General features: G+C 47.1%; 1 protein-coding gene across 2 annotated transcripts; it reads right to left on the bottom strand.

Moving 5' to 3' along the window:
• POFUT1 (protein O-fucosyltransferase 1) lies at positions 1-27,256 on the bottom strand. Of its 2 annotated transcripts, NM_001129952.1 has the most exons (7): positions 27,124-27,256; positions 25,094-25,215; positions 20,758-20,940; positions 19,538-19,650; positions 9,124-9,316; positions 6,866-7,108; positions 3,557-3,745 (listed from the first exon to the last, which is right to left on the bottom strand). In NM_001129952.1, exons 1-7 carry the CDS (start codon positions 27,254-27,256, stop codon positions 3,557-3,559), a joined length of 1,176 nt encoding a protein of 391 aa, NP_001123424.1. The 2 variants fall into 2 exon arrangements, with proteins under 2 accessions (XP_084858984.1, NP_001123424.1); XM_085002858.1 differs by lacking the exons at positions 19,538-19,650; positions 20,758-20,940; positions 25,094-25,215; positions 27,124-27,256 and adding an exon at positions 11,719-13,904 and having other exon boundaries at positions 1-3,745; positions 9,124-10,190.
• Between the last annotated feature and the right edge of the window lie 44 nt (positions 27,257-27,300).

The following is a 27,300-nucleotide window of genomic DNA, read 5'->3' as shown; positions in this document are numbered from 1 at the left end:
TCTTCTATCATTAAAACCATTTATTCAGGCCATATACCAACATGGAAAACATGACATACTATTAAGTGAAAAACAGGACATTACATTGTATATACCACATGATTAAAATTATGCAAAAGCGTATCTTTAAAAGAGATGGAACTTTTAAAATAATTCTATATATCCAGAGTCTGACCACTTTCCACCACCTTCAAGGCAACGGCCTTTGCCTGAGTCCCATCGTTTCTCTCACCTGCATCCCTGCAACTGCCCCCCTCTGCCCTCCCACCTCTTTTCCATGCGGCAGCCAGAGAGGTCCTTCAAAAATGCAAATCAGATCATGATCCTCCTCTGTTCAGACCCTACAAGGCTTCCCATAGTTCTCTGAATAAAAGCAAAATCTTGACCTTATACCACCTTCCAGGCTGTAGGATGAGTCATGTCATCAGCTGCTCTCATCTATTCCGTTCCCTGCCTCACTGCTGCCACTCCAGCCACACTGGCCTCCTTGCTATTTTTCAAACACTTGTTCCAGCTTTAGGACCTCTGCACTTGCCAGTTCCTCCGTCAGGAATGCGCTGATGAGTGTGCCCCACCCTGTCCAGAGCAGCTCTTCAGAGGCCTTCCCTGAGTTCCCCGCCTAAACCAGCACTGCTGCCCCTCAGAAGTCTGATGGCCGCCTTTTCTTTCTAGCACTTAATTAACACCTCCCCCGGTTCATTTGCTTATTAAGTCTTCTACTTATTAGAATGCAAATTCCTTCAGAACAAAGACTTTATGTCTGCTTCCCTGCTGAATATCTAGTACTGAGCACAGAGCCTGGCACATAGTGGGGCAATAAACACCTGCTGAATGAAAGCATGTTGGACTAAATAACTACCCAAGAGAGCTATAAGCTCCATGTGCGTTCGTTTTTTCTTTCTTCTTCTTCTTCTTCTTTTTTTTTTTTTTTTTTTTTTTTTTTTTTTTTTTTGTCTTTTCTAGGGCTGCACCTGAAGCATATGGAAGTTCCCAGGCTAGGGGTCCAACTGGAGCTGTAGCCGCCGGCCTATGCCTCAGCCACAGCAACTTGAGATCTGAGCCTCGCCTTTGACCTACACCATAGCTCACAGCAACGCCAGATCCTTAACCCACTGAGGGAGGCCAGGGATGGAACCTGCAACCTCATGGTTCCTAGTCGGATCCGTTGACCACTGAGCCACTACGGGAACTCCCATGTGGGCTTTTTCTTGGGTGAGTCTCCTTCCCCGAAACCTCCTGGCAGTGGCAAACCCAGGACAGGAACCCAGTGGGGACTAAGGTGGCTGATCATTTCTCCATTCGAGGCCTCCAAGGCACACAGCACTAAGAGCATCCTGTGAAGTGGAGGCGATGGAGCAGGCTGGCTGACAGCACTGCCTGCTGGAGGTGAAATCCTGGCTTCCCACCACCAGCTGTGCAGCCTTGGACAAACTATGGGAATTTTGCTCAGCCTTAATTTTGTCTTATGCAGAAAGAGTAAGTTCCTACTTCCGGGGGCTGAGTGGAGGGGCTAAACCAGAGAATGTCCACAAAGCACTCAGCAAGCACAGAGGAGACGTACAAGAGGCAGTCAAATTAATCAACAGCCACATACGTGCCTTTGTCTCGTTCAAGTTTACAATGTGCTCTTATATACATGCTTTATCTGATTGGCACCATTCAGCAGCCCTGTCTGTTTTATCACCATTTTATAGGTGAGGAAACTGGGTTAAAGAGGAATAAAGTGCTCACCTACAGAACACACCAAGTCTGACCACAACTCCAGCACCCTCGCCTCCAGAAACACAAGCTGTGACAATGGCCGATGTTCATCAAGATGTTCTGGATGTCCCCTCAGAGCCCCAGGCTCTAACACGAGTACCTAGTGTGAGGCTGCAAACAAACCCAGATCAGCTGAACGGCCACACTTTCCCAACCACCGATCAAGACAGGGGCATGCCTGCTCCCAGGTCTCTCAGTGAGGCTTGTGAACAAGTCTGAACAGATAAACCACCTCTCAGGACTCAGGATTTGAAACATTTTCCGCAGAGGGTAAACACAAATGCCCTTTCTGTATAGTTTCTCCCACTGAGTTGGGAAGCAGCTCTAAACAGCAAATGCACCAATAGGGTTTGAGACCCTCACTGCCCTGCAGCCTCTGACTCAGTCTGCCCTGAAAAAAATTTTTTTCTTTCTAAAGATAACCCAAGGGACACTGCTGCAGGGAGCTCTGGGCCTGGCTCTCACCAGTCTCCTCCACCTTCCCAGGTTTGAAGGCTGAGGGAGGCCATGTGGCAAGGAAGAGATCAGCAGGTATTAGACATGAATTTTGGAACCACAAGGCCAAAAAATCAGACTCTCAGGAGTCAGGGATTTTACAACTACAGCATCTGAGAGACAAAGAAACTTAGGACTATAACACCTTAAGCCTGATTACACAGGATGGGGGAATCTGGGGGTCTGATGGCTCCTGGGCACCGAGCATCTTCTGCCTGGTCAGCGGCTTAGCAAACACTCCATTGTAAGAATATCGGCTGCGGGCTTCCACTGCAGGAGGAGGGCTGGGAGGACAGCTTGGATACCAGCTCAATGGCAAAATTGTACACCCAGGCCGCCTGGGACAGGAGGTCAGGAAATTTCAGAAGGATCCCGCCAGGCCAAGCTTGGTCCTGGTGATGTGTTACAAGACCCTGATGGTGCCAGGTTTGTGGGAGCCAAGAGACTCTGAGAAGAAGATCATGATGGGTTTTGCGCTCCTCGCCAGGGATTGCCGTGTGAGCAGTACTGACAGTGATAGCTAAGTTCTATTTGCATAGCATTTACAATGGAGGACAGTGCTCCTGTCCCAAACCCTGGAAATGGTCTAGGAAGAGACGGTTGATAGTGGCTCCCGCCAGGCAGCGGATGTAAGACCAAGGGCCACTTTGGGGGTCATCTGGAAAAGCATTCAATATACTCACCCACATCTGGCCTTATCCACATTCCATTAAGGTCACTTTAGGAACCTGTGTTAATGAACTTCACTGATTTTTTTTTTTTTTTTTTTTGGCAGAGCCTGTGGCTTGTGGAAGTTCCTGGGCCAGGGATCAAACCCACATCACAGCAGTGACCCGAGCCATAGCAGTGACAGTGCTGGATCCTTAGCTGCTAGGCCACCAGGGAACTCCTGAACTTTGCTGATTTTTTAAAATAAGGGAAATTCTAGGGGAGTCATGACCTTGTATCAAAACTATAAAAATCTCTCTATATAAATATATATATAAAAACTCTCTCTGAAGAGAGTTTAGCATCCCAAGCTATTCAGAGCAGGGCAGACCAAAAAACAAAGCTTGGACTGTTTTGCTGGTATAAGAAATTCCCAGGAGAAGTAGCAGGGAGCACATGAGGAAGGTAGATGGTCTGGCTACGAGAAGCTTGGAAGTCCTGTGCCCTGGGAAACGGACTGCCTTCCTCCTTCAGGAAGTCCCTGGTATGTTCCTCTGTTCTCTGATCTTTGCGGAGCAATCCTGGCAGCACTTCTGGCTGCCAGACCTGGCTGGAGGGAACAGCTCAGACAGGTGGCCTGCTCTAGCCAGGATCAGAACTCGTCTCGCAGCTGAGGAGGCCTGTCCATGCCGAAGAAGGAGGACAGCCTCCCCTGGAGATCCCGTTCCCGCTTCACGAAGGCAGTGAAGGAGGATACACAGTTGCCAATAAAGTGGTCAGCCTGGCCAAGGATGTACAGGTCGATCTGGGCCACCTCAGGTTTCAGACTCACCACCTTCACCTGCAGGAGGAAGGGCAGGACATTTTAGTCAGGGTGCAGGCTGACGTGGCTGGCTCAGCCAAGGCCTGCAGCCACCCCCACCGTCCTTCCCTGTGCTGAAGTCACAGACATAAAAGGAGGCGTCCAGAGGATCAGGATGTAGGGTTGGGGCATCTGCGAGAAGTGCTGCCCAGCAGCTGCCTCGGGCCGTCAGCTCCAAACATACCAGGCATTCACACTCTGCCTTTGCCTGTTGGTTCCCTCTGCTGGGAATGCCTCTGCCCAGCCAATACAGCCCCCACCGCACTGTCAAGGCTCAGCTCAAGGTCTAACTGTTTCATGAAGCCCTAGCCTGAGGGGCTTGACTTCTCCCACCAAACCATGATCTCAACAAAGAGCATTCCACCCACCTGGTTCTGCTGCCTGGATGCCTTCAAGACTAAAGTCCTGTCCAGTCTATTCCCGAGATAGTCCCTAAAGGTGAACCCTTCTCTTGATGGATTACCACTCCCTTGCCAGCCGTCATAATCTTTGCTCTTCCTGGTCTGCTTACCCATAGGCAGCCCAAGGAAACTTTTTTAGATTCCCCTCCCCCTCTATTCCTCCCTCCGCCCCAAGCAGAGCGAGCATCCTACTGCTCTTCAGATAAAAAAGACATCTTGAATGTGGCCCACATTGAATGTGCCTGTTCAGCTGCCTCTCCACCTCCCTCCCTGCATCACCCCTTGAGCTCCAGCACTACACACCAGGCTCCCTCTCTCCTCAGGGCCTTTGCATATGCTCTTCTCTCCATGTGGGGTATTTGGCTCTTTGTCTGGTTAACTCCTACTTAACTCTCACTCTGAGCCCCCAGTCTCACCAACTTGGCCTCCCTGGCCCCCTAGTCTAGTCCACGCTCATCTGTTCTACACTCTCACAGAACCATGTTCCTTTGCTTCGTAGTACACATCTGAGTGTACAGCTTTCACTCCTTAGTGATTCTCTAATTAATATCCATCTCCTGCACCTGACCGAGGCTGGGGCTCTGTCAGTTTGCTGTCACTGCTGGCTGGAGGGCCTGCCTCAACATACATCTCTTAACTGGACAAGCAAGTGGATGAGCCCCCCCTCCTCGTGCTTGGCCCTTTCCTGTGACATATCTTACTTCGCGAGTCTCTTTTCCTGGGTTTAAACTGTGGGCCCTGGAGGGCGGCACCACATCTTATCACTATCCCCAGCTCAGCACTGGCCCAGCTTAATGGAGGAGCAGGGCTCAATTCAGGAGGAAGGGTGGACTGAGCTCATGGAGAAGGAGGCTGAGGAGTGGAGAAGGGCAAAAACAGTGGCACAGGAACAGGAAATAGAAAACGGCAAGAGGCTCAAGGTGTAAAAAATATACCAACTCTAAAAACTCACAAAAAAACTCCCGGGGACTCTCCAAATGCTTCAACTTAGTACAGAGATGTGGGCAGAGCTGGGGCTGAAAGTGCTTTGCTGTCACACAGAGATTTCTGATGTAACAAAAATCATCATCTTGCTATTTGGATGGCAGCAGAAAAATAATGCCAGTTTAATCATGGCCAAAATCCCCTGAACAATTCCACCCACGCCCTGGAACTTACCGGCTCTACGTCATGGCCACTAAAATTAGCTCTGAGACCTCCTGGGTAAATTCTATCCCTTCTTGGGACTTTGATTTCCTCAGATATAAAAGGCAGGGGTTGGGTCAGAGGTGCTCCAAGGTTTCCTGGCTCTGATACTCTTTTTTTTTTTTTTTTTGGTCTTTTTGCCTTTTCTAGGGCCGCTCCTGCGGCATATGGAGATTCCCAGGCTAGGGGTCTAATTGGAGCTGTAGCCACTGGCCTACGCCAGAGCCACAGCAACGCAGGATCCGAACCGCGTCTGCAACCTACACCACAGCTCATGGCAACACCACATCCTCGACCCACTGAGCAAGGCCAGGGATCGAACCCACAACCTCATGGTTCCTAGTCAGATTCATTAACCACTGCGCCACGACGGGAACTCCTCTGATACTCTTTTATAAAGTGGGTGGGTGGGGACCAGAATGCACTTCTGCAAGCCGGTAAAAAAGAGAAAGGGAACCCCTGGACATAGAGCCAAGGGCACCCACTGCTAGACAGCAGATGTCTGCCTTTGAAAGTCTGCACAAGTATTTACTGTTTTCATTGGCTCAAGTCTTATTGAATGTTCACTATTAATTCAGCTACTTTTCGATACATAATTACTCATTACCTATTCTTCACTCACACAGTACCAAGCATGTTCTACTATTTACTCAGATACTAGAGACCTACTATTTACCACTTCCTTTAGCAGGTACTAAGCACAAAAGAGCCTTCTCTTTATTCATCAACCACCTACTTCTACCATCATTGATAGCTAACTTTATTGAACACTTATTTTGTACCAGATCTGTTTTAATTTTTTTATATTCCATCTTCACAATGACCCTAGGAGACCGGCACTGTTCTCAGTCCCATTTTACTGTCGAGGAAGCAGAAGCACGGAGAGGTACAGCAGCTTAGGCAAGGCGGGGCAGTGAGAAGAGTCCACATCCCTGGGCTCCAGAGCCCACGCTCTTAACCCCTCTGTTGTACTGGATCCCTAGCAAGGGCCCACTCTCTACGTTCTTGTTCACCAAACATTTACTAGGTGTCTAGCAGGTGCGAGGCACTGTACTAGACACTGGTGATGGCAAGGTGGGGTGTCAGCCCCAGAGGAGGCAAAAGCACCAGGCTAGACACAGAGGAAGAGAACTGCTGAGTCCAAGGTCTGCCTTGGAACCTGCCTTCAAGGAGCCACTATTCCTCGGAAAAAATAAGGCATGTTTCTAACGGTCTGGACTAGTCTCCCAGTCTAGAAAGTGTCTCAAGGGGAGATGTGATGAAGAGCTGGGCCAGGTCCCAGCTCAGCTGCATTAGCCACAGGAGTGGAGGGAAACCTGGAGCACCCACGGAGGTGTTCCAGCTGAGGTTTGAGGAAGAGTAGGAACTGGAGAGGAGCTGGATGTTCAAGCAAACGCCTGGCGGTGGGAGGCCATGAAGACCGCGGTGGGTGCCAGTGGGCCACCGGGCACTTGCTTTGATTCCCTTGCTGCTGCTCTCCCACCCCGCCCACGGCCCACGCCCCCACACATACCTTTCCTTTGAAGAGCTGCTGGATCTCCGGCAGGTAACTCTCAGAGTCCGTGGCGATGTAGACGGACTGGGCGCTCAGCGCCGTCACCCAGAGCTTCAGGGCGCGCCTGATCTCCTTCAGGTCGGGGAGGCACATGGTCATGGTGAGCGGGGCGGCGGTGTGGCGGCTGTAACCCACGCACTGCGGGGAGGCCATGAAGTGAGCGCCGGCAGTGCCGTCCTTCAGCATGGCGCACGCGTTCTTCTGCGGGGCGGGTGGGGACAGAGTTAGAGAAGGCAGCCACCCAGAAGCGGGAGCCGGGAAGAGAAACAGGCAGGCAGGACAGGAGGAGCTCAAATTTTTTCTCTTTCTTTTTTCCTTCCTTCCTCTCTTTCTTTAAAGCTTTGGGGGATAAGGGAAATGCATCAAAGCAGTTACCAGGGGTTATTTCTGGGTAGTGGGATATTGGCTTTTTTGCAGTTTTTTTTTTTTTTTTCTTCTTCTTCTTGGTCTTACTGCATTATCTGGGACTTTCAGTAGAATTCTGAACTGTGGTGGTGATAAATGGGCAGCCTTATCTGATTTCTGACTTCAGTGGGAAAGCTTCTGATAGTTCCCGTGAAGTACATGCTTGCTGTAGGTTTCAGAGAGATAGCCTTTATCAAGCTAAGGTGGGTCCCTTGTATTCCTGGTTGGTTGAGTTGTTTTTCTTCTTTTTTTTTTTTTTTTTTTTTTTTTTTTTTTTTAAATTTTATTTTATTTATTTATTTATTTTTTTTTTGTCTTTTGTCTTTTTGTCTGTTGTTGTTGTTGTTGCTGTTGTTGCTATTTCTTGGGCCGCTCCCGCGGCATATGGAGGTTCCCAGGCTAGGGGTTGAATCGGAGCTGTAGCCACCAGCCTACGCCAGAGCCACAGCAACGCTGGATCCGAGCCGCGTCTGCGACCTACACCACAGCTCACGGCAACGCCGGATCGTTAACCCACTGAGCAAGGGCAGGGACCGAACCCGCAACCTCATGGTTCCTAGTCGGATTCGTTAACCACTGCGCCACGACGGGAACTCCCTTTTTTTTAAATCATAAATGAATGTTGACTATTTATCGAGTGCTTTCTTGGCCTCCACTGAATGACTATGATTTTTCTTCTTTGGGTGTTAATATAGTGAATTTTACTGCATTCCTGAGATTTTTTTTTTTTTTTTTTTTTTGGTCTTTTAGGGCTGCACCCATGGCATATGCAGGCTCCCAGGCTAGGGATCTAATTGGAGCTGTAGCCGCCGACCTACGCCACAGCCATAGCCACACCAGATCCAAGCCTTGTCTGTGACCTACACCATAGATCACAGCGATGCTGGGTCCTTAACCCACTGAGCAAGGCCAGGGATCGAACCTGAGTCCTCAAGGATGCTAGTCAGATTCGTTTCCACTGACCCACAACGGGAACTGCCCTGAGATAAATTTTACTTGTTTGTGTTGTATCTTCTTTAATATGCTACTGGACTTTACTTGCTAATATTTTACTCAGGATCTGGGCATCTATGTTCATTAGTAAGAATGGACTAAACTTATTTACCTGAACTTGCTGTTAGCATTATGCTAGTTTTATGCAAAACAGTATCTTATATCTTTTTATGTTCTAGGAAAGTAGATGGGAACTATTAGTTCCCTGAAGGTCTGACTGAAACCACTCATAAAATATTCTGGGCCTGGCTCCTTCTCTTTGTGGAAAAGGGGGTGGAAGGGAGTCCAGTGGGTAAATGTGTGCTTACTTCCTCAATTAACTCCATTTGATCTAATTTCTAAACTCTTCTGTATTTTTCAAGTTTTCAGCAATGAGTATTTCCAACGTACATATATATGGATGGATGTGTGTATCCTCTTACGTAAACTAGGGAGACTGTCTGCATGACTCTGGTCATTTTCACATGGAGGATAACCTGATGAAGTTTCCACACATTTAAGCAGCTGCAGAATTTGGAGGATGACAGCTTCATTTCTTGGGAGCCCCACCCAAACTCCAGGGCTTGTTTTTCAACAAGAAGTCTACTGGCTAAACACTGAACTGGGACAGAGGACTGTGGGCTGTGGGGGTCCCTCTGGCTTGCTGCATTTCTGATGTGTCTGTGGTGGGATAGCGGGGCACAACCCCATGAACTTGGTCAATGAGACTTCTCTGCCCTGGCTAGGACTAGTGGGTGGGTTCAGTGTTCAACCCCCACAGATGTGGGCCCTGCTCAGAGACACATCCAACGCAGCCATGAGAGGAAGGGGGAAGTTACCCAGTCAGAGCCAATGCGCAGGTGAATGCCCACGTAGGGCCGGATGAGGTGGGCACGGATCTGGGCCTCCCCTGTCCTCACCATCTCGTCTGACCACACCATGTATTTCTGAAGTGGCCTATGTTCCTCCAGGACGGGGAACTGAGCCGGGGCCCCTGGCAGGGCAAGCACTGGATGTTCCTTTGGAGAAAATCTAGGCATGAGACAGAATGACAAGTCAGACAGAGGATGCACAGAGTCTGGCTGCCACCCCCACGGGAAAAAGGATGGCATTGCACCATGCCCCAGAGACCCTGCGGAGGGGCCCCTGTAACATGCAAGAAGCACAAGAGGTTGTGAAATCCCAACGGGCTGATAAGAGACCTTGGCGGCGGCAACAGGCACAATATGCAATACTGTCCCGCCACACGGAATTTACAACCCTCTTTGCTTAACAATTAAAATTTTACAGTAGAGCATTCCAACCTTTTGTATGTCATGCTGGCTTCCAATCTGTGGTGCGGTAATTCACTCCAGGGTGGGGTGTCTAGACTGAGTCTCTGCCCTTTTACCCACACAGTGGGACTGGGAAGCGCGGCTGCTTATAGAGGGCAACGGACACACTCACAGGGAATGTGTACACTGGAGGAGATCACTCATTCCACATTTAACACATAGCAACTGATGGCCTTCTATGTGCCGGGGCCCAGGCAAGAAGGAGACAGGCATCGTCCCTGCTCTCATGGAAAGCACCAGAAGTCTGCAGATGCCCCCATCAATCCTGCTGGAGGCTCTCCTGCTCCCCGTACACAGTGCACCTTGTAATTATTTCACCTCGTCTCTTCTGCTGGACTCAGGCTTCTAAAGGCAGTATCTCCATGTGCCTAGAATAGTGTCTGGCACCTGTAAGAGCTCAGTAAAGACTTGTTGACTGAATGAGTAAGGAGCAAACCTGTGTTCCCTCATCAGCTAAGCCCAGACTATGTATATTCCAGCAACACGAAATGCCTCGCAAAGTCCCCATTGTGGCACAGCGGAAAGGAATCTGACTAGTATCCATGAAGATGTAGGTTTGATCCCTGGCCTCACTCAGTGGGTTAAGGATCCAGCATTGCAATGAGCTGTCGGGCAGACACAGCTTGGACCTGATGTTGCTATGGCTGTGGATTAGGCCAGCAGCTGTAGCTCCGACTCGACCCCTACCCTGGGAACCTCCATATGCCACGGATGCAGCCCTAAAAAGCAAAGCAAAAAAAAAAAAACAAAAAAAACAACAACAACAAAAAAAAACCCCTCACTGTTCCATAAACTTGCAATGTACTTTTAAACTCCAGATCTTTGCAGATTTCTCCCCACTACCTGGCATGCCTTCCTTTTGCCAGCCAAAATTCTTTTCCTACATGTACAAAATAGGCACAGCCACTCTGGAGGACAGTTCCAGACATCCTGGCAGTTTCTTGTAAAAGTGGACATACAATTACCACATGACCCAGAGACATCCCGGAGAAATGGAAACCTATATTCACATGAATTAGTACACAAATGTTCACAGCAGCTTTATTCATAATAGTCAAAAACTGGAAACCACTCAGATGTCGTTTGACAAGTGTCTGGTTAAACAAACTGCAGTACAGCCACACTACAGAATAGTATTGCGACAGAAAGGAAGCAGCTATTGAACAAGAAACAACTCGGATGGATCTCAAAGGAATTATGCTGAGTGAAAAGCCTATTTCAAAAGGTCACATACTGTATAATTCCATTTATATAACATTTGAGAAATGACAAAGTGGAGAAAACAGAAATGGAGATGGGATTAGTGGTTGCCAGGGGCTAGGGTGTGTGTAGGGAGGTGGGAGTGGTTATAAACTGGTCACAGAAGGATCTTTGTGATGTTAGAACTGCTTGATCTCTTGACTGTGGTGATGGATACATGAACAAACACATGTGATACAACTAACAGAACCAAATACAACACGCAGAAATGAGTACAAGTAAAACTGGGGAAATCTGAGTAAGATGGGTGGATTGTACCAATGTCAACATCCTAGTTGTGATATTGTGCTACAATTTTGCAGAATGTTACCATTGGAGGGAACTGGGTAAAGGGTACACCCAATCTCTCTGAACTATTTCTTACAAGTGACTGAGAATCTACAGTTACCTCACTAGAAATCTCAATGAAAAAGTTATTAAATATTTCAGAGCATACAGGAAAATACAGAAAATAATTTCACAGTCCACATGCCTGTGACCCAAATTAGCAAATATTAATACTTTGTCTCAGATTAAAAAAAAAATACACACCTAAACAAAAGCTCTATTCTATGAGCATTTTTCTTTCTAGTAAATACTGTGCTTTTATGCATGAGTATACTTTTATTATGTATTTATTTATTTACTTTTTGTCTTTTTTTTTTTTTTTTTTTAAGGGCTGTACCCGCGGCATATGGAGGTTCCCAGGCTAGAGGTCGAATCAGAGCTGTAGCTGCTGGCCTACACCACTGCCACAGCAACACCAGATCTAAGCCGCGTCTGCAACCTACGTCACTGCTCATGGCAATACCAGATCCTTAACCCACTGAGTGAGGCCAGGAACCAAGCCTCTGTCCTCACGGATACTAGTCAGATTTGTTTCCGCTGAGCCACGACAGGAACTCTCCTTTTACTATTTATACAGAAAGGTATGATCCTATGTGCTCTTTACACAGAGTGATGGTAAGTCATGGCCTGTTAAGCCAGATGACCTTGTTCTAATAATGTTTATGCCACTCACTAACTTGGGCAGGCGACTTAACCACTCCGTGCCTGTTTCCTTATCCACACAGTAGCGCTGATAATAGTTCCTACTTCATAGGACTGTCGAGAAGATCGAATGGATTAATATTATCAAAGCATATAGAACAGTGCTTGGCACGTATAAGGCTTTCAGAAAATTCTCTTATCATCACCACCATCATTGTTGACATCATATTGGATGTAACCTATTTCAACTTTTTGAAAATTCAACTTTACGTTTTATAGATTTGGCCATGTTGATGGTATGGATCACGTCATCATGTTAGCATCTCCTGAAGTTTTCCATTTGCACAAATGAACCACAGTTTGCCTATGTAGTCCCTTCCTGCTGGTCAGTGAGGCTATTCCAATCTTTCACCCAAACCACATTGCTGCAGTGGACGTGCCACTCTTTCTTCACACCCAATCAAACACCTCGCTCTGCAAACACTTTCCAATCTTCCAAAACCAGTCACTACTCCCAAGCCTCAGTTCCTGGGGGAGGGCTCTGTCCCACTTTCCTTTGCTGCCTTCTGCACACTGATGGGCTCAATTAACCATCTTCCCTGCCAACTGCCATGACGGTAGGCCCTGAGCAGGTTTCCTCACCATGGTATGCCCCCATACACTGGGCCAAGGCCAGTGCCAAGGAAGCAACAAGCAAGTGTTCATCAACAGCCTGGCTCTATATATCACTCGTCTTACATACATGTGACAGGCAATGTTCCAAATACTTGGTGTATATTAACTTCCTTGATTCTCTTAAGAGCCTGATGCTATTCTCACGTCACAGATGAGGAAATTGAGAAACAGAAAGGTTAAGCAGCATGCCCATGGTCACACAGCTAGGAACTGGTGGAGCTGGGATCTGAATCCAGGCAGTTTACTCCAGACAGAACCTTTGTTCTTACCTACTACACCTCAATCCTACCTCCCCCACCCAGTCAATGAGCATCTCAAAAGCCAGTCTGTGGCTTATTCTTCTTTTGTTTTTTGTTTTGGTTTGGTTTTGGCTGTGCCTGAGGCATGTGGAAGTTCCGAGGCCTGTGCCACAGCAGTGACAGCACCAGGTCCTTAGCCTGCTGTATTACAAGGGAACTCCTGTGGTTTATTCTTCTGACTCCCAGCCCCTAGTACAAGCCTCAACACACAGTAGTTACAGTAAGTACATTTAGAATGAATGAATAAGGATTCAGGGATCTCACCAGAAAGACCAGTTCAGGTTGTCCGGGGTTAGAGGAAGAAGTGAGCAGTAAATGAGCATCTACCGTGGATCAGGCCCTCAGCTAAGCCAGGCCCTGACGCCACCTTAAAGCATTTCAAATGGAAAGCAAGTCTGTGATCTCCCAGGGTGCTAGAACACTAGGATAAAATCAGGATCTGTGCCCTCCTTGATCTCTTGGAAAGAACCTGCTGCTGACCCTTGGTGAATTCCAGATCTGGAAAGTCCACCCCCTCTACCTGAATCTGGATCGGCACATAGCTGTCCCAGTGCAACATCAGCTCTGATCTGACAAAGCAGCAAGAGGCCAAGACTCTCCATGGGAAGGAGGGTGTTGTTTGGAGAGAAAATGGGGAATAAGGGTCTTGTTTGCAAAGAAAGCTTGACCAGCTCCATCTGTTCACATCCCTGACTGATGACCCTACAGGTCAGGCCTCTTGCCTGGTCACTCTCCAGCTCAAGGAGGTATGCTTTCCTGCTGCCAGGTGCAGTGTAGCTCTGGAGTGATTCTTTATTATCACATCTCCACTGAGATCTCCACTGTTACCTTCATGCCAAGAGAATGGTTCAGCATGATGGTCCATAGCCTTCCAACAGTAAATGTGCAATAAATGTCTACTGAATTAAACCTCCATCAAGGCAGACGCAGAACCAGCAGAGCTAGAAAGATCCTCAGTGGGGAATCACTTAATGGGGGAAGAAATACCTCTTCTCCTCTTCTCCTGGAGTTCAATTTTCAGCTGGACACAAAGCAGCCCAAAATAAAGACATTACTCAGTACTTCTTATAGCTCAGTAAGGCCACATGTCTAAGTAGGACTAGCCAATAAACTGCTGTAGGTAAGCTGTAAGGAAGCTCCTTAAAAAGGTGAGGATGGGCCCTTCTCCTGTCCCTTTTGTCCTTTCAGCTGCCTGGAGGGAAAACACAAAGACTGTAGCTTCTTCAGTCATCTTGGCCCAGGCAGTGACACTAAGGAAAAAAGCCCAAACTGGGACAGCTGAGCAGAGACGGGAGCTTGGTTCCTAATTATACAATGGAGCCGTCATCCAGTGGGCTTTTTTACTTAAGAAAACAAACTTTTATCTTGTTTTGTTTTTTTTTTTTTGTCTTTTGTCTTTTGTTGTTGTTGTTGTTGCTATTTCTTGGGCCGCTCCCGCGGCATATGAGGGTTCCCAGGCTAGGGGTTGAATCGGAGCTGTAGCCACTGGCCTACGCCAGAGCCACAGCAACGCGGGATCCGAGCCGCGTCTGCAACCTACACCACAGCTCACGGCAATGCCGGATCATTAACCCACTGAGCAAGGGCAGGGACCGAACCCGCAACCTCATGGTTCCTAGTCGGATTCGTTAACCACTGCGACACGACGGGAACTCCTATCTTGTTAATCTGATATTACTTGGGGTTTTCTGTTACATGTAGCCTGAATTATTTTATTTTCTGTAAACTAAAATAAATTTTTTGTAAAATAAAATATAACCTGAGGCATATGGAAGTTCCCAAGCTAGGGGTCAAATCAGAACTTCAGCTTCTGGCCTACACCACAGCTCATGGCAACACCAGATCCTTAACACACTGAGCAAGGCCAGGGATCAAACCTGCAACCTCGTAGTTCCTAGTCGGATTTGTTTCCACTGGGCCACGATGGGAACTCTGACAATGTAGCCTAAATTAAATCTGCTACACTCAGACCTATGGCCACCCAAATTTTTAGCTGATATACCAGAAGATTACTGGTTGAAGGCACTGGGGGAGGGGAACCGAGCAGCTCCAACTTGGGCCTGCATTCCCTCCCCTGTGGCACTATGAGCACGTCTCCAGAACCCTAAAACTCAGTTTGAAAACGACTGATCTTGCTCAATCCCTTCATCTTACAGATGGAGTACCAGTGGCCAGAAGGGAAGCAGAGTCACAAGTAAGCTAGGAAGAACCTGACCCTTTCCAATGCCATTCTCCCTACACACATGCTCCTGACCCCAAAGACAATTTTCTACAGCAAGCAAGGTCTGCTACTTTAGAAAATGCTTAAAATACTTACTCTCTCAAATTCTCCCCTGAGAACACTCACAGGATTCTTCTTAGATTGTTTCACTGGGGCCTAAAGCCCTGCATGGTCTGACCCCTGCCCACTTCTCCAGTCTCCCATTCTATGTGGCAGGTTAATTTGAGTCCCCTCTCAATAGCATTTTGACATGAGTAACACCATCCTGGTTGCCAGGTGAGGCTTCAGGGGGCATCAGCTTCCACTTTCTGTTTCTTGGAACACTCAAACCCTGGATGCCCACTCTCAGAACCCAGCTGCCGTGTTGTCAGAAGTCTGAGCCACACTGAGAGGTCAAGAGTATGTATGCCAGGTGACTGCCTCAGCTGAGCTCCCAGATGACAGCCAGGACTCCGTCAGCCATGAGCAAGCCCTCTTGGACATGCAGCCCAGTTGAGCCTTCAGATGACTAATCCCAGCTGTGGTCTCTAGAAGCCAGCATGAGACCACTAGCAAGAAGTGCCTAGCTAACCCCAGCGTCCATCAACAGAGGAACAGGTAAACAAAATAAGGCCTATACGCACAATGGATAGCCTTAAAAGGACTACTTTTTTTTTCCTTGCTTTTTTAGGGCCGCACCCGAGGCATATGGAAGTTCCCAGGCTAGGCTTCAAATCGGAGCTGCAGCTGCTGGCCTACACCACAGTCACAGCAACGCTGGATTCTTAACCCACTGAGAGAGGCCAGGGATCGAACCTGTGTCCTCATGGATACTAGTCAGTTTCGTTAACTGCTGAGCCACGATGGGAATTCTAAAAGGACTAAAATTTTAATAGACTCTACAAGGATTAACCCTGAAGATCAGTAAGCAACACAAAAGGATAAATATTATACGATTATACTTAAGAGATAGAAGTTACCAGAGGCTGGGAAGGTTAGTGTTTAATGGGTAGTACAGAGTTTCGGGGATGATGAAAAAGCTCTGGAGATGGAGAGCAGTGATGGTTGTACAACACTGTGAGTATACCTAGTGCCACTGAATTATGCACTCAGAAATGGTTAAAATACATAAATAAACACACACACATACACAACATATTCCACTGGAATGAATACACATAACACACTAATAACCATTTTTTGAAATCTCATGTTTTTACATGTCTAGAGCTGATCCTGCCAACAATATTTACTAACCTGGTAAATATTAATTACTTCTCAGAAAAGATAGCTAGTTAGTTATAAACTATATATAATAGTTTCATCCTAATATGCATAGGTATGTACTGTATACATATAAAATATACACATTTTGGAGGGTATAAGTATATACATCAAAATGCTAATAGTTTTTTGGAGGGGTGATGAGTGACTAAATTTAATTTTCTTTTTTATTAAAAAAAACAAAATAGAACACCAAATGTGGTGGGTATTCCACATGGTATTCATTCTAAGAATCCAGATGTTTAACATAGATTGAAACTTTGTAAATTTGGGATTCCATAAAGAAAATGGAAAAACAAAAACCAAATCAAAGACCTGTCTTGTTAAGTCCAGTCAACTCAGAGAACTTTGAGAAGTAATACTAAATTGTTGTTGAGCCACAAAGTTTTAGAGTGGTGTATTACGCTGCGATGGACAGACGACAGGTCACTCTACCCTTCTCCTCCTCATGTGCCCACACCGGCCACACTGGCCTCTTTCCACCCCTTGTCCTGCCTCAGAGCTCATGATGTCCCCTGCCATGAAGACTACTTTTCCCTTCAGCTCTTTGCATGCCTGGCTCCTCATCCTTCAGATCTGTCATGGACTAAGTGTTTGTGTCCCTGCTCCCAAATCCATATGTTGAAGCCCCAACCCCCAATGTGATGGTATTAGGTAATGAGGCCTTTGGGAGGTGGTTGTGTTTAGATGGTCATGAGGGTGGAGCCTTCGCATTGGGGTTAAAGCCCTTCTAAGAGACCAGGGAGCTTGTTCTCTCTCTCTACAATGTAAAGATACAGTAAGAAGGCAGTGCCTGCAAACCAAGGAGTCCTTACTAGAACCTGACCATTGTGGCACTGTGATCTTGGATGTCCCAGCCTCCAGAACACTGAGAAATAAATGCTGTTGTTTAAGCCCCCCAGTTAGTGGTATCTTGTTACACAAGACAAGGTCTCTGCCTGCCAATCACACATCATCTGTTTATATCCCTCACAGCACTACATCTTCTGGAACTATTTTATGTAAAAGATTATTCAGTGTCTCCCCTGTTAGACTCAGCTCCATCAGGGTAGGGGCCGAATCTGCCTTATTCTTGCCTGTATCTCTGGCATTCATACCAGTGCCTGACACTCAGGTGGTGTTTCTTACATATGCGTGGAAGGAAGAAAGGAGTGAAGGAAGGCAGCTGCCTAGGTGGCCCTAATTCTCTCACACTGCCTCCAGGAACCTCATCTTCCCTATTAGTCTTCCTTTCCCAAAAATATGGCTGTAAGGCAGGCACAAGCTTCCCCAAGTCCTTACACAATTTCTACAACTCGATGAACTCAAACAAGACAATAAGGCCATGAACAAGTGTTTCAGCACCACTGCCTCTTCTCTTCCAGCCAGGATTATTTTTTTTTTTTTTGGGGCTGTGCCCGCAGCATGTGGAAGCTCCCGGGCTGGGGACCGAACCCAGACCATAGCTGTAACCAGAGTCACAGCAGTGACAATGCCAAGTCCTTAACCTCTGGAGCCACAAGGGAACACCTCCAACCAGAATTATGTGGGTTTTTTCGGCTTTTTGGTATTTGATTTTGGAGCTGTTTTTAGAGCTGGTGTCCCCCGCCCCAACCCAGTTGGCACTGTAGAGGCAAATCGCCATCCTTTGAGGAAAGGTCTGCCTTCTAGCAATAGCTCTGGGTCATTCAGAGCTGAATGGGGAGAACCAAGCAGGTGATCAAATGGGAATCAACAATCCCCTATCCAGGATCAACAATGTGGGGTGATTAGGCTCTGCCAGGACTGAGTATTCTCAGTAGCTCAGGAACTAGCTCTGAAGGCAAGTTCCAGATAGGAATTAGCAGCTGTTAAAGGCACAGCTCTTTTCCCCACACTGATGAAGAAGGGTGCTCTGGAGTTGAGCTGCCTGGGTTCAAATCCCAGCTCTGCCACTTCAAGCTATGCAACTTTGGACAAGTGACTTCACTTCTCTCTGCCTCAATCTTCTTACCTGCAAAGCACACATGACAATAGCACTTGTGCCACAGACCTGTGGAAGCATTAAATGAGTTATTACCTTAGAAGACTTAGGTAGTGAAGACTTAGAACAGCAACTGGAACATAGTAGGGACTAAATAAATGTCTGTATTACCTATAAAAGCCTCACCTACAGATCTCAGCTGCCCAGTCAACAGGTGCATTACCTTGGACAGATTACTTAACCTCAGTGAGCTCGGTTTCCTCATCTGTCAAATGGAAATTGATCATAATACCCACTTCATGAAACTTCTCAGAGGCTTAAATAAAATAAAGCATGTGAGTACTAGTAATGGGTAACATTGGTTGGTCCCCTACTATGTGCCATGTGTTTTATACCATAGTGCAGATACCATAGTGCTCCTTCCATTAAACAAGGAGGAAACTCACGCCAGAGAGCTGGGGTGGCTCACCTCAGGGTCATCTGAGAAAGAAGCAGGGCTGGGTCAGAGCTCAGGGCTGGCTCACCCTCAGCCTGTGCTCATTCCCCTGAATCAATCTCTCTTTGGCTTATTAACTACCAAGTGCCGGGACCACACAAGAAGTCATAAACTCTGCACAGCTCCTAACCCTAGCCTGACTCCTAAGCCCACGCTCTTCCTTGCCACGCTGTAGCATCAAGGGCAAGTGTTAGTCAGTGTCAGCATTACATCTAGACTGTAGCTAACTGAAGGCAAAGACTGGGTCTTCCTCATTTTTATGTATCTCTCTGGCCTTTGAGCATTATGTCTCATACGTGACAGACGCTCTATAAATATTTCACAGCCTGTGCCTATGCCCTGCTAACCTATTTTTTTTTTTTAATAGGGCTGACTGGAATGCAATTAATAAAGCACATCCAATTATTATCAGGATGACATCATTTCTCAGTCTGCACCTGAAGTTGTTCTTCTCTAGAAGCTGCTTCCAATTTTCACCTTGTGAAGAGGAAGGTAACAGGGGAGTGATTCTCACGCCTAGAGGAGGAAATCGAGACTCATATGACTGCACAATATTCTTTTTATGGTATCCTTTATCGGCTGATAAACTCTTGCTCAACCCTGTGGCAGGTCAACGTCCCACCAGGTCAGGTGTTGAGATGGGAACAGATCACACAAGATCCCAAGTTCAGCAGACAGAACAGCCGTACCTTTGGTCTCACACATCAGGGTGTGGCCGAGGGGGAGAGGGCCAGGAACGTCCATGGGCCCCATACTCCTCCCCTAAACCCAGCAATGCTGCCCCTTCCACGTACCTTTGGATCCACTGGTCTTTGTAGGAGGCACTGAAGGAAATGCCTGCAAAAAGTTCTGACTTGTTGAAACTCACATGAAACTGATCCCAAAATGGGCCAAAGGGGTTTCCTTCCTGTAGAAAGAGAGTAGTCACAGGCTTACCAAGGGGGAGGAAAAACCAGTTAGAGATGCGGCCAAGGAACCTGTGAGTGGGGGAACCCTGGGCAGTTTGACTCTGGCTGAAATACCCTCATAGGATGTCCCAGTAGGAATTCCTGGGCTAGGGTCTGAGGAGGACAGTTTGGCCTCCAGTCTGGTTTCCAGCAGGAAATGTTTGCCAGTGTCTGAAGGAGTCTTTTCTGCTCACATGCCATATCCTGCAGCACTGGTGGGAGCCTGGGGAGGAAGCCAACCTTGGATTTGTGATGATGGACTAAGAGCTTCAAGAGACTTTCAAGACCAGCTAATCCAAGGCCCTTATTTTTAAGATGGAAACCAGAGCTGACATGGTAAGACGCTTGTCCAAGCTTACACAGCAAGTGAGGGCAATGTTAGAGCTATAAGCAAGGTCTCCTTTCTCAAATTTCAACCACCTTCCCCAGACTTTAGCATAAGCACTGAAAGACATATTAGGGATTGTCTTACTCCTGAGTGCCAGAAATTTACAAACTTCTATTGATAAAACACGACAGCTTCTCATTTACCTGCTGAGAGGCAAGAAAATATACAAGTTAGGAAGTCTTATTACCACAACGTATTTGTTAAGTGATTTTGGACAAAATGTTGAACCTCTCTTTGTTGCGCTCAGTGTCCTCGCCATAAAATGGGGATATTAAGTGTACTTTCCTCATGGAGCAGTTTAAGGATTAAGTGGGTTAATATGTAGAAAGCTCTTAAAATGGTACCTGGCACGCAGTCAGTGCCATGTGAGTATTAGTTATTATTGATGTGGCACCTTCCAGTTTACAAGCACTCTGGCACCTGGCTCTCCTGATACTTTTGCACATGATGGAGCAGGACTGACACCTTTATTTTGTAGGTAGAAATAAAAGCTCAGAAGAAGCAAAGTCCTCTGCCCAATGTGACACTGCTGACAAGTGTCAAACATGGGACACAAGTCTCCATCTTTCTATTCCAGGCTATTCTGGTGCCTCCCCCCACATATTGCTATATGCAGTGTCTCAGGGGCCTAAAGGACCTGGAAGAGGCAGAAAGGGTCTCCCATACCCACAGGACCCACCTTCATGGGGCATGTCTTCTTATCTGGGCTTCGCTGTGCTGCCACCTCAAAACAGTATGCCACCCGCCTCTCAGGGGGCCAGTGGGTGGGTGCCAGCTTCTCCATGAAGTCCTCCAGGCTGATGACCCGGTGGTAGACCTGGAGGGGCTCCAGCTTGAAGTACTTTTGGTAGGACACATGGAGCTACAGGAAAAGTGGGGAAAAGGAAGGCGTAAGGGCCCCTTCTCAGTATCCTAGTGGCTGTTTCAAAGACATTTACCAAAATGTACACTAAGACCCAGACAGCCTGGACTACATGCCACTGAAAAACTTTTGGCAAAAGACAACAAAGTTGGGACAGAGGCTAAGAGAAGACATCTGCAAACTAAAGAATAGTAATTTCCGTCATGTTAAAAAATGCCTGCTGATTTATGAGAAAAAAAGACAAATGATGCAAGAGAAAATATGGGCAAAGGATAAGAGTGAGCAACTCATGGAGTTCCCGTCGTGGCTCAGTGGTTAAAGAATCTGACTAGGAACCATGAGGTCGAGGGTTCGATCCCTGGCCTTGCTCAGTGGGTTAACCATCTGGCGTTGCCGTGAGCTGTGGTGTAGGTCGCAGACGCGGCCTGGATCCAGCATTGCTGTGGCTCTGGTGTAGGCCAGTGGCTACAGCTCCGATTTGACCCCTAGCCTGGGAACCTCCATATGCTGTGGGTGTGGCCCAAGAAATGGCAAAATGGCAAAATGGCAAAAAAAAAAAAAAAAAGAGTGAGCAACTCACAGCAAATGGAACCCAAATAGCCAGTACACTCAAAAGATGTGCAGGATCACTAGAATTAGGAAAAAGAAAATTACAATAACGAGACACCACTTCTTACCCATGAGACCAGCAAAAATTTAAAAGCTTAACTCTGTTAGAAAGGACATGGGGAAATGGGCATTTTTCCTATATGGCTGGTAGTAGAAGTATACATTTTGGAACAACTACTTTGGAATGTACCTCTCGTAGCACCTAATAGAATTTTAAATGCTCCCTCCATCTCTAGGTATTTGCCCTAAAGAAGTTCCTGCCCTTTTTGTCAGGAGATGGACACAAGGACACTCAGAATGGAAGCAGGGGAGTTCCCGTAGTGGCGCAGTGGTTAACGGATCCGACTAGGAACCATGAGGTTGCGGGTTCAATCCCTGCCCTTGCTCAGTGGGTTAAGGATCTGGCATTGCCATGAGCTGTGGTGTAGGTTGCAGACTCGGCTCGGATCACGCGTTGCTGTGGCTCTGGCGTAGGCTGGTGGCTACAGCTCCGATTGGACCCCTAGCCTGGGAGCCTCCATATGCCGCGGGAGCGGCCCAAGAAATGGCAAAAAGACAAAAAAAAAAAGAATGGAAGTAGGGGTGACACTAGGATTAGCCTCAAGCTAAGAGAATCTTAATCTGTAACCTTTTATTTCTTTTATTAACCAAAGGAAAAAATGAAGCAAAGATGAGAAAACGTTAATTATTATCACTTCTAGTGTAGCACATGGATAATGATTGTATTGATCTCCGTATTTTTCTAGACTTAAGAAAATTTCTTAGAACACCATGAAATACAATTTAGACTTCATTCCGTAGGTCAGAGTTCCTAAGCATGTTCTACCAGTTCAGGTGGATAAAGGGTTCTGCAATAAAAAGGCACCAGAAATAAACAGGCTTGGGAAATGCTATGTTAAGCAGGCTTCTTTAAAACGGGACTTCTCAGGGTCTTTAGTTTGCTAATGGGCATTTTGAATCTCCAAATTTTGAGGAATGAGGAACTGAGAATACAATTTTCCAAACTGACTTAACCGCTATACCTGTCCTGCCTGAACCATTGGTGTTCCAAAGAACAGATGGTGAGAAACTTAATTATCAGTAACAGGGTCTTGCTCAAGGATTTTAAGCAGAAATGATATGACATCTGCTTTTTGAAAGATCACGCTGGTAGCAGAAGAGAGAATGTCCTGATGGTTAAGTTTACAGGAGGGAGAGGAATTAGGAGGCTACTGCAATGGTCCTTCTATTTGTTCAAGTATTTATTCTATATGTATTTTTGCTTTGTTTTTTTCCCAACATGTATTTTTGAGCATCTCCCCTAAGTCTGAGAGATAGGGAAGCATGAACAGGTTAAAGTATAGCTGATTTACAAAGTTGTGCTAATTTCTGTTATACAGCTAAGTGGCTTAGTTATACACATACATTCTCTCTTTTTTTTTTTTTTTTTTTTGTCTTTTTCAGGGCTGCATCCACGGCATATGGAAGTTCTTAACCCACTGAGTGAGTTAAGATCAAATCTACGTCCTCATGGATACTAGTCAGATTTGCTTCTGCTGAGCCACGTCAGAAACTCCGCAACTAGTATTTATTGAGTGCTGGGTTAGCACTAGGTGCTGTACTCATGTTTCATGGATTTGACCATCTAATTGTAAGAGGCAGGAATACAACCATCTCCAATTTACATATGAAGAAATCCAGGTGGATAGAATCTCGATAATTCATCTGAAGTCACACAGCTAACAAGCAAATAGAAAGAGAAGACACATCTACATTTAAACAGTGGGTGGAGAGAGAGGAACTCCTGTTACACCACAAAGAGGAAAATGTGGAGAAGTCAGGCTGAAGCAGGGACGGTCTGTGCCTTAGAAGCCAGGGGAGGAGGAAAGTTCAGGAAGGAGAGGGAGGCTCAAAGGGTCAAATGCCACTTGGAGGTCAGTTGAGATAGATACCGAGAAATGACCTCTGGATTTGGCAATTCTGAGGTCCCTGGTGTCCTCTGTGAGAACAGTCCCGGTTGGGAAGGGGAGCCCATCTGGGGTGAGTTGAGTAACCCATAGAAAGAAAGAAGCGGAGATTCTGAAAGACTACTAGCTGAGAAGCCAAGAGAAAGCAAGCCAACCAGAGCACGACAAATGGGCCATGTCTAAACTATGACAGTGGGTGCATACAGTCAGAGCAAACAGCTTCTGGTTACTGGGGACTCCCTGGATCCTAGGCCCTTTACACTGATGGCCTCAGCTGATTCTAAGAGGAAGGCATACAACATTCAAGGCATGCCACAATCACTAACTCACTGAAGGAGGTAGCAACAATTACTACCACCTAATTTTATGTATTTATTTCTTGTCTTTCTAGGGCCGCACCTGTGGTACCTAGTTCCTGGGCTAGGGGTCAAATCAGAGTTGCAGCTGTGGGCCTACACTACAGCCAGAGCAATGCTGGATTCTGAACCCACTGAGCAGAGCCAGGAATCTAACCCGAATCCTCATGGATACTAGTCGGGTTCTTTGCTGCTGAGCCACAACGGGAACTCCAACCGGCTCATTTTATTTTATTTTATTTCATTTATTTTTTTTATTACTCAAATGAACTTATCACATCTGTAGTTATATAATGATCATAACAATCCAATTTCACAGGATTTCCATCCCATAACCCAAGCACATCCCCCCATCCCCCAGAACCAGCTCATTTTAAAGAAGAGGGAACTGAGGCACAAAGAGCCCCAGTGCCCTGTCCAGGCTATACAGCTAGACAGTGGCCAAGCCAGGCTCTGATCTCAAGTATTCTGGCTTTTAATCTCTAAATGTTTAAAAAAAAAACCTCTGTAAATACAGGAAAAAAATAAAATCTATGCAGAGACAAGGCTGTAAGATTGCAATAGTGTTTTATACATAGCAAATATAATTTTTTGAAGTTTATTATGAACTTTCAAAGTCAGTCCATTAAATATTAATTCAGTTCCTGGAGTTACAGTGTGAACAAAGACAAACACATGACAGGTGGAAGACACAAAGAATGTGTAAGAAATGAGACAATGCTGAGTATTATTACACTAAGGGATCCCTTGGTAAGGTGAGGGGTGTTGCTGGAGCCAGACTGCTCGGGTTTGTGGCCTTGGACATGCTATTAACCAACTCGTGCCTCAGTTTCTCTTTAAAAGTGATCAGAGCACCCATCACCTTTGCCCAATGGGTGGGACCAAACAAGGGTAGAAATGGAGCCTTCAGGTTTAGGTCACAGTCTGGAGTCAGACATAGGCTCTACTACTCACAAGCTGTGTGAGTATGGGTAAGTTACCTAACTTCTCTAAACCCATTTCCTCATAGGGATGTGACCAGAGGGGAAAGAGCGGATCCTCATGTAGTGCTCAGACACAGTGCCTAGAAGAGAGAGCAGGGGCTGGATAAATGCTAGCCCATGAGCCAGGGAAGACAGTTTTGGGTGTGGGAAAAGGCAAATTCTGAGGGGTGGGAGGTAAAGCCTACAGCACGACTTGGGGTCAAGCAGTGGGCGCAGGACTGGGAAAGGGTGAACTGGGCCAACAGTGGGAGGTACTCACATTGGTGAAAGGAGGCTTGTGATGCTGGTACTCAATCCAAGGAGGTACAGCCAGGGTGCGGTTCAACAGCTTTGCAAATGCCAGGGAGCCCAAGAAATGATCAGCCTGGTTCCCAAAGCGCCCTGGATGGTATACCGCAGGTGAAGTGAGGCCTGGGGCATTGGGGGCTCAGGGCATGCAAGGCTCAGAAAGGATGCGGAGCCAGGGATGGGGAGGGCCAAGACATCAAGGACAGCCAGGGGAGCTGGCAGTATGGCATCAAGCCTGGACTCCTAGGTCCAACAGTCAAGGCCCTTCAGGCCCTGCCTCAGACACTGCAGATCCCCTGCTGTTTCCCAAATGTCCTCTACACGTCCCATCCCCACGCCATGCCTTTGCTCTTGCTGTTCCATCAGCCAGGAGTGCCCTTCCACCGCTCTTGCCTCTCACTTACACTCCAATGCCTCACTCACTGGGATGCCTTTCACTACCCCTCTGCCGAATTCAGTCTCCCTCCTCTGCCTCCCACCTTTGATCTGAGTTACTTATGGCTTTCCACTCTTCCTAGAATGTCTTTTCACACTTCCTGGCCTTCTGCTGTTTCCTCAGCCTCTGAATGCCTCAGGGGTAAGGACCCTGTCTGATTCTTTGCATTATACCCAGTATGACATCCATTCATTCATTCCACAAATGTTGACCAGCTCCAATCCAAGTCAGGTGCTCTGCTAGGTGTTGCTGAGATACAGGCGTGAGCACGGACAAGGTCTCTCCCTTCAAGGCCTTCACAGTCCAGCCAGGGGGACATTAAACATATAGTGATAAGGAGTTCCCGTTGTGGCTCAGTGGTTAACGAATCTGGCTAGGAACCATGAGGTTGAGTCCCTGGCCTCAAATCAGTGGGTTAAGGATCCGGCATTGCCACGTGCTGTGGTGTAGGTCACAGCTGTGGCTTGGATCTGGTGTTGCTGTGGCCATGACGTAGGCCAGCAGCTACAGCTCCAATTGGACCCCTAACCTGGGAACCTCCATATGTCACAGGTGCGGCCCTAGAAAAGACAAAAAACAAAAACATACAGTGATAAATTTTGATACATTCAAAAAATAAATTAAAAAAAAAGATACATCCAAAATAAAATTTAAAACGTTTGGTGATAGAGAACAATTTGGAGAAGGTTATTTGGGTTGAGGTCAGTGAAGTGCTTTCTGGTGACATTTAAGCTCTGGCTGAGGATGGGGAGGAGCTGGTCTGGCAGAAGGCAAGAAGAGGGTGTTCCAGGCAGAGGGACTAGCATAGGCAATAGCAGAAGCTGCAGGATCCAAGCATGTGTAAGGAACAGAAGGGATAACTGTGCCTACAGCTGGAGAATCTGGGAAGAGTGTGGTGGAGATAACGGGCAGAGGGCCAAATCTTCATGGTCAGGAGTCTGGAGGATGTTAGGAAGGAATGATTTTAACAATAAAAATCCACCATCCCACTTAAACTGCAGCCCTCAATCAGCCTTTAGATTCTTCCTTACCCTGCTCTATTTTATTTTCCCATAGCGCTCATCCTCTCCTAAGATACTGTGTAGTTACTTATTTTTTATGTTTTCCTTTTATGGTCTGTCTTTCTCAACTAAAACGAAGGCTTTTCAAGGGCATGGAGCTTTGCCTTATCACCACCGTATTCCCAGAGCAGAGAATAGGGCTGGGCACAGAGGAGGCGCCCTGTGAATATTTGTTGAATGAATGAAAGAATCGCCCAGAGGAGCGTTGCATCAGTGACAACAAGTCCTGCCCCACTACATTTAGTGGACTGGGCTGGCTTAGACCTCGAGCCAAGACACTTAAACTCTCCTGGCCTCAGTATTCTCATCTGCCAAATGGAAGCTTGGACAAAGAGGGCCCTCAGTGCCCTGGCAACTAGGGCAGAGAGGCAAGAAGCAGGCCCTGCCCCTCGCTGGGGTCTTTTCTCGGACATGCCAAGGCGTCTCTTGGGTGCCTCAGAGGAGCGGCTTCTCCTCTCTGGGCCTCAGTTTCCCCATCTGAGCAGAGGGCTCAGGAGGCCTTACCCATGCATGGGCAGTAGAGCAGATAACCGGCCGGGTCCCAGGAGACCGCAGGCAGCCCCGGGAGCGGCAGAAGTAGCAGCAGGAGAGACACAAGTGGCGGCAGGGGCGACGATGCCCACGCGGCGGCGCCCATATCTGCTCCGGAGCCCGAGCACGCAACGGCGCGGAGGCGGGGAG

Source organism: Sus scrofa, chromosome 17 (genome assembly GCF_054392235.1).
Source record: "Sus scrofa isolate SSC_HxYL_T2T_F1_AM1 chromosome 17, Sscrofa_HxYL_maternal_Yorkshire_Landrace_v2.0, whole genome shotgun sequence".
Classification (NCBI taxonomy): Eukaryota; Metazoa; Chordata; class Mammalia; order Artiodactyla; family Suidae; genus Sus; species Sus scrofa.
The sequence above is the reverse complement of the archived record's forward strand: the minus strand, read 5'-3'. Positions and strand labels throughout refer to the sequence as shown.

Coding starts and splice junctions, on each gene's coding strand:
- POFUT1 (NM_001129952.1), bottom strand. CDS start 27,256: ATGGGCGCCGCCGCGTGGGCATCGTCGCCCCTGCCGCCACTTGTGTCT. Junction 19,651..20,757: donor AGAAGACATGCCCCATGAAG/GTGGGTCCTGTG, acceptor CTCTTTCTACAG/GAAGGAAACCCCTTTGGCCC. Junction 3,746..6,865: donor AGCAGCTCTTCAAAGGAAAG/GTATGTGTGGGG, acceptor TTCCTCCTGCAG/GTGAAGGTGGTGAGTCTGAA.